General features: G+C 40.3%; 1 protein-coding gene across 1 annotated transcript in view; it reads left to right on the top strand.

The window, feature by feature from the left end:
• The first annotated feature begins 462 nt into the window (after nt 1-462).
• The window catches only part of LOC108985280 (regulatory-associated protein of TOR 1-like), a 34,077-nt gene continuing 17,798 nt past the window's right edge, over nt 463-16,741 (top strand). Inside the window, exons 1-12 of the mRNA XM_018957513.2 lie at nt 463-765; nt 3,475-3,577; nt 9,701-9,783; nt 9,861-10,019; nt 10,113-10,229; nt 10,346-10,494; nt 11,887-12,041; nt 12,149-12,293; nt 12,375-12,453; nt 12,625-12,726; nt 13,213-13,296; nt 13,391-13,501. Of these exons, the coding sequence (XP_018813058.1) occupies nt 463-765; nt 3,475-3,577; nt 9,701-9,783; nt 9,861-10,019; nt 10,113-10,229; nt 10,346-10,494; nt 11,887-12,041; nt 12,149-12,293; nt 12,375-12,453; nt 12,625-12,726; nt 13,213-13,296; nt 13,391-13,501 (1,590 nt within the window). The remainder of the gene's footprint in view (nt 766-3,474; nt 3,578-9,700; nt 9,784-9,860; nt 10,020-10,112; nt 10,230-10,345; nt 10,495-11,886; nt 12,042-12,148; nt 12,294-12,374; nt 12,454-12,624; nt 12,727-13,212; nt 13,297-13,390; nt 13,502-16,741) is intronic.

The raw sequence follows: 16,741 nt of genomic DNA, 5'->3' as shown, positions 1-16,741 counted from the left end.
GGGAAAAAGGGGAAAGACACCACACTATACACCAACACGAGCGCGCACATAAACACGCAGAGACAGTCTCATCAGTTTTCTTTCTGAAAAGTCCTAATTTTGAGAGATATTTCTTGTTTTTGGTCGCCGCCACTGCCGTATGCGCTTCCATCATCCTCTTCGGGGCTTAGGGTTTCTGGAGCTTTCAGAAACCTTTATTTCTTTTCCTAGGGTCTTCCGAGCTGGATTCTCTCGCTTTTCTCAGACGAATCTCCATGCGCCGCTGGTTCAGCGGCTTCGTTGATTAGATTGGCTTAGTTTCTTTTTCTCTCCTTCTATCCATATCCATCTCTCTCAATCCTCCCGATCCTAATTCGCTCCTCCCCAAAAGCCCTGGGTTTGGTTGGTCCATATCTAACTAGTATGGTTTTCCGGTTAGGGCATTTGGTTTGGTTTGCGCTTTGAGGGGGTTTGGGGATTTGAATGGCATTGGGTGATTTGATGGCGTCTAGGTATTCGCAATCTTCGGTTATGACGGCAGTGGTCTCGAACCACTTCGACGAGTGCGCTTCGAGCCACGACGACGCGGATTTCGGCTCGCATAGACAGGATTCGGAGACTGCCAGCAGTAGTCATGGCAATGCCTCGGCTTCCACCACGACCAGCATGGCATACTTGCCACAGAACAAGGTGTTGTATGAGCTTCGTCACGAGGCCTTCGAAGGGTGTGTGCCCACCGGCCCTTCTGATAACGGGTTGGTCTCGAAATGGCGGCCTAAGGACCGAGTAAGCCCCCAAGTCTCTCTTGCTACTACTACTTTTGTTTTCGTGGATGCTGAAGTTGCTCTCATGGCAACTTTTGTTCGATAATTTGGCAGAAATTGATCTTATTGTTCATCTCTGTCACAACTATAAGATCTCAATGAAAACCTTATCTGAAGTACCTAATGCCGTAAACTATGGGCTAGTTTTAGTTTGAATCTATTAATTGAGGATAGGCGTGGCATTTCTTGATTACGGAAGCTGAATTTTGCCTTTCTAATTTTGCCTGTTTCAGTGTTAACGTTCGTTGGTTAAGCAATTTTTTTTAAGAAGGCAATAGGAATATCATTTTGATGACGAAGTAATAAGAATATCGATAAAAAATGCAAAGTCATCGAGATTAAGACCATGAAAGTCTATAAGCTGTTCAAAAGAAGAGAGCGTTGAGAAAGAGTTTCTATCATTTCTTTTCCTCCAAATACACCATATGAAGAATTAGGAATCATTTTGAAGCTGCTGAGATGTGTGGGCTACCTGGGGTACCAACTAATCCTCTCCATGAATTAAAAAGGTTTGCCATGCTTTTGGGCGTGACCCATGCCAAACCAATGCTGCTAGAGAAATCATTTTACAACGCACTATCCACCTGGCAATCCATCTAATTTAATCCACAGACTTCCCTCTCCTCTTACACATGAAATACTACTCAAAGACATCAATGCGTCCTTTGCTCAGGTTATCCATGGTAACAATCTTCTCTAGGGTTGCTGACCAAACAAAAAGCATAGTTCTTGGAGGTACCTTAGTTTGCCGTATTCTCTTCCAAGGAAAGGGTTGTTATTATGTGAAATAAGGACGTTGTAGAAAGAATGAACATTGAGGTGGGGTTTGGATATTGAGATGAGATGAGATGAGATAGTTTTAGATGAAAGTTAAAAGTTGAATAAAATATTGTTAGAATATTATTTTTTAATATTATTATTGTTTTGGTATTTGAAAAAATTGAATTTTTTATTATATTTTGTGTGGAAATTTGAGAAAGTTGTAATGATAAAATGAGATGAGATGAGATGAAGTGATTTTTGAATCCAAACCGGGCCTGAATCTCCCTTTCTTGGAGGGAGACCAAGATAGCTTATTCTTCACATCTTCTTCTCAAACTAGTGGAGTACTAAAGATTAAAAAATGCAGTAGAGGCCTCAACCTCTCAATCATGAGCCACTTTGATAAAGATAAAATTCCTCTAGGGAGTTCACTATTTATCTCCAAAAGGTTGGCCATCGAAGCATCTTTAGCACGTATCTCACTATATTGCTTTGGGCAAGCTTCTTTGATAGCCCTATTAGCACAACACCAATTGTGTTAGAACATGATCTTAGCACCATCCCCACTTCAAATCTAATATGCTTAGTGAACTTTCCCCACCTTTATGTTCTTCCATGGTCCCACCTAACAAGGGCCCATAGGCTCATTAGAATAGCACCCATCCCACAAGCATCCTTACTCAGCGTCTACAATTATTCTGCATAATGCCTCTCTCTCTTTCATTTCGATAATGCCAAAGCCACTTCCTCAAGAGTGCACGATTATAGAATAGCAAGTCCTATCTTACTCACCCTCAATAACAGGAGAACATACATTGGCCAGCTTACCAGGTGAGATTAACTACACTAGTTGGAAGTGGAAATAAGGACATGAAATACATAGGAAAAGTAGAAAGTGTATGCTTGATCAAATCGTGATATGTCCATTCATTGCAGGTCGTGGTTTAATCTGGTCCTCGTCATGGCTTGTATGGTTTGTATGTGACTATTATTTTTTAATCAATAAATAAAAATTTTATTGATGAGAACTAGGCATAGCTCAGGTACGTGGGACATATGGAAGAGCAACACTTAGGCATGGTTGACTAGGGATACAAGGAACTCATGGATATTCAGATCGTAAAGTGTAGTACAATCAACCAATGGAGTAAAGTGTTAAATAAGACAAATTTAAACTCGTCCATCGATCGCTTGCGATCTTCAAAGCTTCTATCGTTTCTCTCCCGCCAATAACACTATCATAGGAAAATGTAAATCCTTGTTTCCCCCACTGAAAGCCCCTTATTGGTTGCCTAGGCATCATGACGGCTAGAGTTTTGGGTGTACTTAACTGAGTGGCGAGGCTACAATTTTTCGAAGAATTACTGAGTTTTCAAAATGACATCCAAATTTATAATTCATCCATAGGGGCTGAATAGGGCACAATCTTACTCACAAAAACTACATTGCAACTTCTACTTCTATTGCTTGGGTCAACCTTTTAAAGTAAGCCCTAGCTTTGAAGACACTGTCTAGGCTGGTTGAGGTTTGCTCGTTTAGGACGAGTCGGTTATTTTTTAATGGGAATCTATCCCAATCTCTAACTATACAATGCTGTTGATTTGCCATGAGGAAATAAAGCTTTTCCCTTTGTTACTTAAATGGAAAAGAGTATATTGGGGAGTAAGGATGAGGTTTTCTCTAGGGGAAAAACCGGCCTTCAATTGTCTTTATGCGCTAAGCTGCCTCTAATTGCTTGAATCTTTTTTTGATTCTTCTCATGCTTAGGAGATTTTTGTTTTGACAATCTAGCCTTTGTTTAATATATAGTAGTGAGTCTCTCTCTCTAATTGCTTCTTTGTTTTAGTCTATTCTGATAAATGGATCTTGAGAAAATTCTTTGTTTTATTAACTCTCATTTTTTATGCAGATGAAGACAGGATGCGTTGCTCTAGTTTTATGTTTAAACATTGGTGTGGATCCACCTGATGTAATCAAGATATCTCCTTGTGCTAGAATGGAGTGCTGGATAGGTTCATATAAGTTGCCAATTCCCTTATATTCCTTTTGGTTTTATGATTTGTTTGTTAAATGTATTGCCATTTGTTGCTTTTTCTTTTCTTTGGTTGACATTTTAAGGAATCTTTCAAGTCCGAGAGATCAACGATAGACCTCAAATACTTGATGCTATTTGCTATCAATTTTTTATGTTATTAGTGAGTACTTATAATGTGGCAAATATTTTTCTTTCATGAAACTTCTTTTGGTTGGATGTTCTGCAGAGATTGTACGTAGGTTTCCAACAGAGTAAAATAATCTTGGGTATTTTTTGAGAAGATTAAAATCTTTATTGATTCATCTATAATCTTTAGGTCGTTGCACTCCTTCCAGGCACTTATTTAGTTACCTAATATACGTACTAAAGATAATATTATTTGTCCTTTTTTTCTCTTTGTATGTGAAAATCCCTGATAGTAATCCCACGTCCAAAATGGTGGTTGTGGCCACTTGACGGCGTTCCCTGGTGGAGTATCATTGGAAGGCAAATGCCTCCCATGAAACGTGTAGCCATTGAATCGAAGGTATTCAAAGTGAGAAGAGGTGGGCGTGAAGTGCTCATCACAGAGATGTTGGAAGGTTGTGAAAAGCTTGAGTTTGGGTTTAGACATTGCCCGATGGTTTTCTAGAGCTTTGGAGGGAAGTTTGAAGACTGGACGTAAGGAGTTCTACATTGCTCACTGTGAAGGAGGCAGAGGCTTTATCGCACAACGGTGTTCAAACTTTTGTGGCTTTTACATGGCTCTGGTGGAGTATGGTGGGGGAGGTCGTTGTAGTTTCATTTTTATCCCTGCGGATAGGGATGGAGTGGGGTGGAGAAAGCTTGCGGGCGGCGCTACAGGATGCTGGTGGAGAAGTCAGTTAAAACTTTCTTCCACCGCTGCCTCAATCGTACAGGGAGGCCTTGGAGGCACTTCGAGACTTGCGAAGATAAGAGACGACAGATCTACTAAGGTTAGGTGGCGAACCACTTTCGGCAAGTGCTCAGTACCGTGAGGGAGATGGCAGAGCGTGGGGTGGCAGAAAGAGGAAATGGTGCTGAGGGAGTTGCACGAAATGTAGTGGAAGTTGAGGGATATGTCTGATAAAATACACAACTGGATACGGTGCGTTGAAGGAAAAGTGGAAGGGGAACTGGGCATGGGCTCGGGTTGTGACCCGTGTGTAGAACAAACAAAGGGTATGGGTAAGTGCTAGCTGAGTGGGCTTGAAGGTAGAGCTCAAGATATGGGCTAGTCCAAAGGTAAGGAAAAAATTATGGGTTGGGGAAATGGGCTTCAGCCCACGGGGAGGTCTATGTCTCAGACATGCCTTTCCTAGAGGAAAAAGCCGCAACATGTAGGAGGCCCATCGGCGTGTGGACACGGGCAACTATTGGCAGAAGTCGTATCGGAGCTTAGAGGTGTGGAGTTGAGCAGCTCTGTCGCCTCTTTAGTCCCCATTGCCTCGGGACCTTCACAGAACAGGTCGACGGTGGCTGTTGCTGTTTCTCCGACGACAATCGTGTCTGGAGAAGTATTTGTTGGGCAGATGCAGACGACAGTCGACAGATAACTCTCGGCTAGGCAGACGCAGTCGGCATCTTGAGAACTCTTTGCTCCAAACAGTGGTGTTTTAGCACCATTAACTTTAATGGGATTTGGAGAAGCAAGCCATGACAAGAAAATATTGGAGCTTCCTGAGATGGGGTCAGAAGGGGTGGATATGCAGTTGGTTATCTGTGAAGGGGAGTGCATTGATGGGGGATATGCTGAACCCATATGCATGCTCCCTCCTAGTCCTAACTCAGAGCGGCTTATTTCGGATTAAGTGTTCAAGAAAGTAGAGGAGATGTAAGCCTGTGTTGGTGTGTCTTGTATAGGCTTTGAGGAACAGTTCAAGGCTCTTCTTGTGGCCATTGAAGATGGTCGATTGAAGGGATAGAATGAAAGGGAAGGGAGTTACCATTGTCCATGAAACCTAAAATCCTCTCTTGGAACGTGTGGGGACTTATGATCGCAATAAGCGCCTTTGCATAAAATCTTTATTGCAAATGTGGAAGGTTGATGTGGTGTGTTTTCAAGAAACAAAATTGGGGGTCGTTGATAGAAGACTTATTTGCAGTTTGTGGGGGTGTTCGTATGTAGGTTGGTCTTACTTGGCTTTGATAGGAGCGTCTGGGGGTGTCCTCTTAATGTGGGATAAAAGAGTGGTGGAGGAGGTTGAGGAGTGTGTTGGGACTTTTTTCGGTTGCTAATCTTTTTAAAAATGTAGTAGATGGGTGGGAGTGGGCTTATGTAGGCATTTATGGGCCTCCTAATTTGGATAGCGAGAGGAGAAGGCTTTGGGAGGAGTTGGCGAGCTTATATTGTTTATGGGACGTGTCGTGGTGTGTGGGTGGCGATTTCAACGTCATTCGCTTTCCTAGCGAGCGATCAGGGAACTTTCGCACCTCTACAACTATGGAGTTCTCTGAGTTTATGTTTGATTTGGACCTTATGGATCTTCCTCTTGTTGGGGGCGAGTTCACATGGTCCAATAGCAAGAGTTGATCGAGATTGGATAGGTTTCTTGTTTCTCCTTCTTGGGAAGCCCACTTTCCGGATCTGTGTTTGAAGAGGCTGACTCGGGTTTAGTCGGATCATTTTCCTATTTTGTTAGATTGTGGTTGCATGCAGAGGGGTTGCCAGTTATTCAAGTTTGAAAATGTGGTTAGCAGTGGACGGTTTTGCTGAGAAAGTTTGTTCTTGGTGGTCTTCTTATCAGCTCACGAGTACCCCTAGCTTCATTCTTGCAGGTAAGCTTAAAGCTTTAAAGCAAGATTTAAAGAGGTGGAACTTGGAAGTTTTTGGTAGTATTGATAACAAGAAGACTTTACAGGAGTTGGATGGGCAGGTATTGATGGGAGACACTTCCGAAGAGGTATTGTTGAGGAAGAGTGTGGTGGTGACTGAACTGGAGAGGGTATTGTTGATGTAGGAGACCTCGTGGCGACAAAAATCCAAGGCTCTTTGGTTAAAAGAAGAGGATAAATTCATGAAGTTTTTCCATAGAGTGACTAATTCATATAGGCGCAACAACACTATTGAGACACTCAAGACAGGTAATCAAGTTCTCACTTCCCCCTTGAACTAGAGGATCATATTGTGAATTATTATGAGAACTTGCTCACGGAGCTGACCTATTGGAGGCTGAAGCTTGATGATTTGCCTTTTGAGTCTATTGTTATGTAGAGTGCGAACTAACTGGAAATACCTTTTGAAGAAGATGAGGTGCATAAGGTCATTAGCAGTATTGCTAAAGACAAAGCACCTGGGCCGGATGAGTTTTCAATGGGGTTTTTCCAACATTGTTGGGAGATTGTGAAATGTGATGTAATGTAGGTCTTTCTTGAATTCCATGCCTTCAAAAAGTTTGAGAAATACCTCAATACGATGTTCATAGCCCTCATACCGAAGAAACATGGGGCGATGGAAGTTGAGGATTTCCGCCCTATAAGCCTGCTGACTCGGGTTTACAAAATTATTTCAAAACCCCAAAATGCCTTTTGTTTGGGGGAGGCAAATACTTGATTTAGTTCTTATTGCCAATGAGTGCTTGGATCATAGGTTGAAGGAGGGCACACCAGGCATTCTATGCAAGCTTGATATGGAAAAAACATATGATCTTGTAAATTGGGATTTCCTCCTTTACTTACTTGGGAGGTGTGGCTTTGGTGATAAGTGGATTTCATGTATTTGACATTGTGTTACTACTGCTCGCTTCTCAATGTTAGTTAATGGTACCCCTGCGGCTTTCTTTAACAATTCTTGCGGATTGCTGCAAGGGGATCCGTTGTCTCCTTTTCTTTTCGTTATTGTCATGGAGGCACTTGGCCAGATGGTGAAGGCAATTGTTGAGGGTGGTTTTGTAGCTGGATTTTCGGTGGGTAATGGTACTAATGGCTCTATATCATGATCTCACATATTTTATTTGCAGATGATACACTCCTCTTTTGTGAAGCGGAGATGGGCCGAATTCAAGCTTTACAACCACTTTTGTTGTGCTTCGAAGCCGTGTCAGGGCTTAAGGTAAACCTTGGTAAATTTGAGATGGTGGTGGGTGTGGTGCCTTGAAACAGTAGCCTAGCAGATCTCTTGGGGTGTAAAGTGTTTTCTCTGCCTATGAAATATTTGGGCCTCCCTTTGGGGGCAACTTTTAAAACTAGAGCTATTTGGGAAGGGGTTGGGGGGGGGGGGGGCACACTGAAGCACTTTATCTAATCTCCCGACCTATTTCTTATCTCAATTTCCATTGCCTGCTGGGGTAGTGAATAGGATCGAGAAGTTATTTTGGGCTTTCCTGTGGGGTGGTCTAGGGGAGGAAAACAAATTCCATCTTGTTAATTGGAATAAAGTTTACTCCCCAATCTCGAGTGGAGGTTTGGATGTGTGCAATTTGAGGACCTTCAATAAAACGTTAATGGGGAAATGGCTATGGAGGTATCACTTGGAGGGGGAGTCATTGTGGAAGGAAGTTGTTGACTCTAGACACGGAGGTGCTTGGGGTGGTTGGTGTACCAATGTAGTGAGGGGGGTATAGTGTGGGTTTGTGGAGATATATTAGGGGGGCTGGCAGTGTTTCGAAAACAACATCCGTTTTGTGGTTGGATAGGGTACTAGAATCGGGTTTTGCCAGGATGTTTGGTGTGGAGAGCGCTTTTTGGAGAGAGCCTTCCCAGCTCTCTATAGTATTGCAGCCAATAGGGAGGCTGTGTTGGCGGATTTGCTTGTGTTTGCCCATGGTTCCCATCAGTGGAATATCCTATTCACTCGGGATAACCATGATTGGGAATTGTCTACCGTTTCAAAATTTTTCAGCTTGATATACTCCTCAGGAAGTACAACGACACAGGGTGATAGGATACAATGGAGGTCCAGTGGCAGCAAGAAGTTCACAGTTAAGGCATATTATAAAACATTGGCTTCACAAGGTAATGTATCTTTCCCATGGAAAAGCATTTGGAGGTCTCGCGTACCTTTCAAAGTGGCTTTATTTGTGTGGACTAGTGCTCTTGGGAATATTCTAACCATGGACAACTTAAGGAAGAGAGGTCTCATTGTGATGGATTTGTGTTATATGTGCAAAAAAATGGAGAATCAGTAGACCATCTATTACTGCATTGCGAGGTGACAAGAGAGTTGTGGAATGGGATATTTAGTAGAGTGGATGTTGCTTGGGTTATGTCATCAAAGGTAGCTGACTTGCTTGCTTGTTGGAAGGGTATACAAGGCTGTCCCCAGGTGGCAGCAGCATGGAAGATGATATCACTGTTCATTATGTGGTGTATTTGGACGGAAAGGAATGCGTGGTGCTTTGAAGATAGGGAGCGAACAATGGCGGAGCTTCAGAATTTTTTTCTACACACTTTACTCTTTTGGTTTTCAGCCATTGTCCTTAATGGAAACAATGTGCATGATTTTTTATCTTTAAATTAGCGCCTTTAGAATGTATTTAGGCGTTTTCTTCTGTATACTCCCTGTATACATGGGTTATGTCTATTTTTCATTCATATCAATGAAACTTACTTTTTAGTTATAAAAAAATTCTATAATTTTAGGTGAAGCAAGTGTCTTTAAAGTAACTAATTCTCAAGAGTGTTTAGAAGGAACTTTTTGTGCACATGCTTGTGAAAGTAATTTGTAAAATGTGTTAAAAGGGATTCAGTGTCCTTGCTCAGTTGCCGTATCTTTTGATTCTAATTTTATTCATTATGTTTCAAGTTTAAATTATTGACTTATTCTTTGATTTTTTAATCTTATTCTGTACTTATCTATATTGTTGTTACTATTTATGTGTTTTATTTACTTATGTTCTAGCATGGTGTATTGTTTGATTTCCATGAAAGTGAAAAAAATGCTAGATTTGGGACTCGTAAGTTAACATCAGAATAGCAATCCAAACAAGTTTTAGTCTTCATTTTCATTTATTTATTTTTTTGGCTATCAAATGAAACATGGTCTATAATTGGTGGAATTTTTGTTTCAAAATTTTTCATGGCTAGAATTGTTTTTGTTTTTACCTTTAAAAAAGTAAATCTTTTTGTTTTTGACTCTTTATATATGCTCGCATTTGTGCAGATCCTTTTTCTATGGCATCTCGTAAAGCAATGGAAACAATTGGGAAAACCTTGAGTAGTCAGTATGAAAGGTGGCAACCAAAGGTATGAACATTTTATCACGTATTCCTGTGACACGTTAGGGTATCCAGTTCGTTTTTAATTTGCTGACACTTTAGCAGGCTCGTTGTAGATATCAACTTGATCCTCCTGTGGAGGAAGTGAAGAAACTTTGTAATACATGTCGTAAATATGCCAAGTCTGAGAGGGTTTTGTTCCATTATAATGGACATGGTGTGCCAAAACCAACTGCTAATGGTGAAATTTGGCTCTTTAATATGGTTTGTGACTACTTTCTAAACTTATGTTTGTACTGTTTTATTTTCACTATTAAATACCTTGTTATTGCGATCTGATTCATGTTATTGTAGCAGAGCTATACACAATATATACCCTTGCCAATCAGTGACCTTGATTCCTGGTTGAAGACACCATCGATATATGTTTTTGACTGCTCTGCTGCTGGGTTGATTGTCAATGCCTTCCATGAGGTATTTAAAAAGTGTCTTTGCTATAGTTTATTTTACATGCTGATTTGGTAGCCATGATGTAGGAATATATTATTGTTATTTAGACTGTTAAGGTAACTTTTGGTTGTTTTTGATAGCTTAATGATTGGGGTGCTTCTGGATCCTCAAGGGATTGCATTCTGCTTGCAGCCTGTGAAGCACATGAGACTCTTCCACAAAGTGCTGAATTTCCTGCTGATGTGTTTACTTCTTGCCTTACAACTCCCATAAAGATGGCATTAAGATGGTAAAATATATCTCCCTGTTGTTTGTTCAATTTTACTACTAGTTGAAACTTTGTTCTCCTTTTGGAAAAACCAACTTTTTGTATGGATGCTACCCATCAATGTCATGTTTCATTGTAAATAATATTGCCTTCTGAATACCGGATTTGAAATATTATTTGTCTGTTTGCTGATAAGAAAAATTTATATTATTTTCCTTATTAAATTTAACAAACTTTTATGTTTTGGTTTGATCTGTTTGTACTCATTTTTAGGCTAAAAAAGAATTGGTGCATTAAAGATATTAAGCATGTCATTGTAGTATTTTCTCTTGCAAGATCTTGAAAGAGTTTGCATAAAATCTGCTATAGATGGCTATTACTTGTTAGTTGGTTAACTCCGATAGGATTTACTCCTGCCATCCTTAATATATATTTCTTTAAGAAGGCACAATATTAAGGATAGTGCATTAAATGCTTTCTCACATTTTAAATTAGTGCACTAAATGACTTACTACTGGCAGTTCCTTTTTTATAAGTAATAAATTTTTATTCATAAGCGCAAAAGGCACAACTCAAGCATACAAGGAGTATACAGGGAAAAGAGTTCTATAGGTACAGCCGGGGAAGAGTGCTAAAAATTCATGCAAGTGGAGACCATTAAAGCCTACAGATACAGTCCAAGGGGAAAAGACTGCTGATAGTCAAGAACTTTTTTTTTTTTTACTTATCACAAAACAAAAAGTTCTTGAGTACTTCCATCATTTGCTCATGGTCCTCTAAGGCTTTATTAAATCTCTCATTCCAAATACACCAAATGAGGCAAATTGGAACCATCTTTCAAATTGCTGCAATATGCGAGATGCCCATCTTCTAAAAAAATTAAAAACCTGCTCAATTCTTCTAGGTGTGACCCAAACCAATCCAACCTGCCCGAAGAAGTCATGCCACATTGGGCTTGCAATATTACAATGAAAGAGATGATCAACGGACTCCCCATTTCTCTTACATATGCAACACCAACTGAATATGACTACATGTCTTGTCCTTAAATTGGCCGTCGTGAGGGAAGACATGATGATGGGTTTTTTCCCCATATTTCGATGTGAAGGGCAGATTTGTAAAAAGCCATAATGCAATATTCATCTCTCTTATTTCAAAGAGAAAAACAAATTTGTTGCTGGTTCAGCTGTTTAGTGGTTTTTTTAGTTGGGTTGATTGTGAACTGTCTGTGCTGTATGTGTAAACCATTTGCAAGTGACAAATGCTTGCTTGGTGACCTTAATTTTTGCTTGTATAAGGTATCTGTTTAGTAGTTTTCCTTGTATTCTTTGGACCTGCATATTTTTGGCAATATTTGAACTTAAGAGATTGACTGGTTATATCCTTGCATTAATTGAGTCATATTTGTCATAGGTTCTGCAAGCGTTCCTTGCTTCGTGAGTCCCTTGATGATTCCCTCATAGATAAAATTCCGGGCCGCCAGAATGACCGTAAAACACTTCTGGGTGAATTGAACTGGATTTTTACAGCTGTTACCGACACGATTGCCTGGAATGTTCTTCCTCATGGTAAATTATCATTTTACTGATTTAATGCTTCATAGCATGATATTGCCCTTTTCATTCATGCTTGTTGTTAGTGGTACACACAGCCAATACTTAGTTTTGCACTTCAGATCTTTTTCAGAGACTGTTCAGACAAGATTTGTTAGTTGCCAGTTTATTTCGAAATTTTTTACTTGCGGAGCGAATTATGCGTTCTGCTAATTGTTCCCCCATCTCTCACCCAATGTTGCCACCAACCCATCAGCATCACATGTGGTACGCAGGCGATACTTGTAAATTTTATTTGGTTGTGTTTATGAGATTCCAGTGTGTCACTGTCATGTTTGCACAATGCAGGGATGCATGGGACATGGCTGCTGAGATCTGCCTTGCTCAGCTTCCATCATTGATTGAGGACCCGAATGCAGAGTTTGTGGTATGTTCATTGGGTTTTACCATACCTATTTGTATCTCTTACTCTGGGCTTGCATGATTTTAGAATTCAGCTTCAATGTTAAATGAATTAAGAAGAATGTTGCTTTTGTTTACTTGAATTATATTCCTTTTATTTTTGTCCTCTAAATAGCACGTGTTTATGTTGTTTCAGGCTAGTCCATTTTTCACCGAGCAATTGACTGCTTTTGAGGTATGGCTTGACCATGGATCCGAACATAAGAAACCGCCAGAGCAGTTGCCTATTGTTCTTCAGGTGCAGCACTTTACTTGCTCTTTAGTTTTGGGGCCATCAGTTGGTCATCCTTCCCATATCATGGTGGATTGGTTTTCTGGGATGTAGGACACTTGCATGACTTTTTGCCCAAATTTCCCAAGTCTTGTTTTCTTTAGTAGTGGGTATGTTTGGTCGAAAATATTGCTCTGATGCGCATCTGACTTAACTATATTTATTTTTTCGTGGCTTAGCCTTTACAGTATAATTGTATTAAGAGTTGTGAACAAACTGTTTTACCAATGTTGATTCTAGAAGTAACTAAGAACAGTGACCTTGGGCTTCATTACTCTTGGTATACTGTTTCTTTAAGTGGAGATGGTAATACTGTAAAGCCTTCTGGTATTTGTTCTTTCCTTTTTTGCCCTCCACGCGAAATAGATTTTTGTTCTTTTAAAGGATCAGAGTCTTGGCTGTTTTGCTCATCTTTGCTTATAATAAAACGTCTACAAACTATCTTGGTTTCAGGTTTTACTTAGTCAAAGTCATCGATTTCGGGCACTGTTTCTTCTTGGGAGATTCCTTGATATGGGACCCTGGGCAGTAGATCTGGTACTTACTGGTAGCTTTGTTGTTGCTTCTCTCTTCCATCTTTTAGTGATTAATACAACAATTGCTTCAGTGAGTTACTTTTTTGTTTTTGCAGGCTCTGTCTGTTGGGATATTTCCATATGTTCTGAAGCTGTTGCAAACGATCACACCAGAACTTCGGCAAATTCTTGTATTCATATGGACGAAGATTCTTGCACTTGACAAGGTATTCTTAAATCTGCATTATAATGTTATTTAGCCCACAAATTGCAGCAGTGTGCAAGATGGTCCCTATTTGTCTTGTATGGTGTACGTGTTTGGAGAGAAATAAATGATAGAAGTTTTGAGAATTGCCAGCAGCAGTAAAGGACTTGAAAACTTTCTTTTATTGTTATAAGTACTTCATTTCGGTGGGCAACTTTATGGACTTCGATGGACTGAATTTTCATTGTTTTTTGTCTCTTTTCCTATTTCTAGTTAGGTGTTCTTCTCTTGTATGCTTCCTATGTACCTACCTAGTTATGCCTTCTGGTTTTTTTAATAAAACCTTTAATTACTTATAAAAAAGAATACCTCATGTGTACATGGGCTATGCCTATTTCATTCGTATCAATAAAATTGACCTCTTATAAAAAAAGATTACTTATAAAATAGAAGGTGATTTAGAAAATTCATTCTGTTACAGAATTTTTGATAATGCAATTTCATTGTAGAGGGGCGCAACTCAAATATGTTGGAAGCATACCAAAGGAAACAACCAGCTAGCCAGAAGAAGTTTTTTGCGGAAATTTAACTTGCTATTTATTCAAATAGAATTACATTGGTCTGGGCCTCTATCTTGACCCAAGTGAATCTCCTCTCTTGGGTTGACCTTCCATTTCACCCCACTAATTGACTCAATCCACTTTTGCCCATGCTTGAAGACATACCCGAGCCCAAATCCACTTCTACCTTCATTATTAAGTCATTGACTGACTGCCTCAAACTCATCAATTCCTTTTTAATAGATACTAAGGCACTGTTTGCCTTCTCTGCAATTTTCTCCTTGAAAAGTGAGCCCCTTCCCTTTTCTACGTAACCTTGCAGGTTTGAGCAGGCAGCGCACATCCTACTCGGTGGCAATTCTCCTTGAATTAGCCTGTCTCTGCAACGGCTACTTCCTACTCGTTTGAATTTCAGGTATTGCCCTCTTCCGTAGCGCCGATGTTTCTGCACGTCCTAAGCTCTCCTTCAGCGACTCATCTCCTCTGTTAGTGCTGGAATGGAGACACGATGCACGGACTGCCTCTGCATGTTACTAAGAAGTTCAGTTTTTCAATACCGGCAACTGCTGCTTGGAAATTTGAGTCACATGTGAGCCAACTTTTATGCAATTCTCTGAGCTGCTGTAACCTTCTCAGAGTGCATGATTTTCTTCCATCCCATCCCATCCCCTCCACTTCTTTAGGTACAAAGATGAATCCTCGTCCCCCACCACCTCCATACTCCACTAGAGCCATATATCTTTTGTGAGTATTCAAGCATTTTTGGCAATGTAGGCTTTGCTTCCGTCATGGGATGTTGCCAAGAAGTCTTTCTAGTCACCAATGGTACTCTCTTCCAAGGTTTTTCCTAGCTAGTTTATAGTGGAAGCCCCCAAGGTCTTTGTGATCTTCCTACTCTGTGATCCGAATCAACCTTTCACTTGTCCTCGTAATTGCGATATCGGGATCTTTGTTTGAAATGGGTTTTTGCATCTTGTATCATCAATTCACCTACTTGTAGCTGCATAGAAACCTTCACCGGCGGAAAGCGGCTTGGGGTTGGGGGGGGGGGGGTTCTGGTTGATGGGTTTTTGAAGTGGACACCATTGATGGAGAAAGAAGTGGAAAAAGTCTTTTGAAGGAGGGATCGACTCTCGGGCAGCTGAACTAGAAAGAGAGAGAGCAAGAGCTCTCTTGTGACAAATGGACGCACTATAGTTGCAACAATGAAGTCTTGGGTGCAGGGGGTGTTCAAGCAACTACTAGTGCTATGATGATTTTTACCTCTGATTATAAGGGATCTCTTGTTGGTGGTGGTTGAGGCTTTGGAGGTGGCAAATGCTTTGTTAAACAATGATGAACCTTGGGACGAGCCTCCTCCTTTGAAATCATTTTATCTGAACATGAATGACAAGATGCATGTGTCAGATTGGGTTTTACTCAAAGCTAAGGACATCCAACTTTGTGTAGGACTCTTGTGCCAGTTTCGAAGACCTATTCATGGCCCTACTTACTGCTTTTGAAGCTGAACAGACCAACTCAAACTTGACTTCAAAGTGTAATTCAGCCAAGGAAAGAGAAAGGGATCTAAAGAGACTTAGGCCTCGTTGGTTATACAGATGAGATGAGATAAAAGTTGAAAGTTGAATAAAATATTTTTAGAATATAATTTTTTAATATAATTTTTTGTTTTGAGATTTTGAACAAGTTGAATTGTTTATTATATTTTGTGTGAGAGTTTGGGAAAGTTGTAATGATTATATGAGATGAGATGAGATGGTTTAGTTTGTGTAACCAAACTAGACCTTACTTAGTTGGTGAATTATGGAGGGATTGCAAGTCGTGGAAGAACAAAGCGAAAGGCAATGTTGGTGGTTTTATGAAGCTCAAAATCGTCACGTGCAATGTAATGGGGGTGAAGGAACTAGAGAAGTGCACCTAAGTTAGAAATCACAAGAGATGAAGTTGGTGTTCATTCCCCAAGCTGAATAAGGAGATTGGGGAGTTGTCTTCAAGTGGTCCTAATTTAGATATTGTGAGAAGGCTATTGTGAGAGGAATAGGTAGGACTTTGTAGTCTATTGAGTTTATCTTGGTGCATTGGGGGAGATATCAGTGTCACTCAGTTCCCGAGTGGATGATCAAGAGGCTCTAGTTCTAGCTTTGCAATGGTGGGTTTTTCTGATTTCATTTATGAGGAAGATCTTCGTGACATTCCTCCAGTTGGTGACCACCTTCACATGGTCTATCATCTGAGAGCATCCATCTTGGTCAAGGATTGATAGATTGCTAATATCCCCTAAGTGGGAAGCACATTATCGAGAACTAATCCTAAAACGGCTTCCAAAGTTGTGTTTAGATCACTTTCCAAAAATCATTGATCCTGGATGTAGTCATGGGGGGCAAAGATTTAAGTTTGAAAATATGTTGTTGAAATTGGAAGGCTTCATTGACAAAGTTAGACAATAGTCGTCTTCCTACATATTCCTTGAAATCCTAGCTATGTGTTGGCATGCAAGTTGAAGGCATTGGCGAAAGACTCGAAGACTTGGAATGAGCAGGTGTTTGGCAATTTGGAATGTTGATAGAATTCACTCTTGGATGAACTCAAGGTCTAGATGGTATGGAGAAGGATAGGGATCTTTCAAAAGAAGAAAGGGCTTGTAGAAATTGAGTGATTGCGGATCTTGAATGGGTGTCCTTAATGGAAGAAGTTTCTTGGAG

The sequence above is a fragment of the Juglans regia genome, chromosome 3 (genome assembly GCF_001411555.2).
Source record: "Juglans regia cultivar Chandler chromosome 3, Walnut 2.0, whole genome shotgun sequence".
Classification (NCBI taxonomy): Eukaryota; Viridiplantae; Streptophyta; class Magnoliopsida; order Fagales; family Juglandaceae; genus Juglans; species Juglans regia.
The sequence above is the reverse complement of the archived record's forward strand: the minus strand, read 5'-3'. Positions and strand labels throughout refer to the sequence as shown.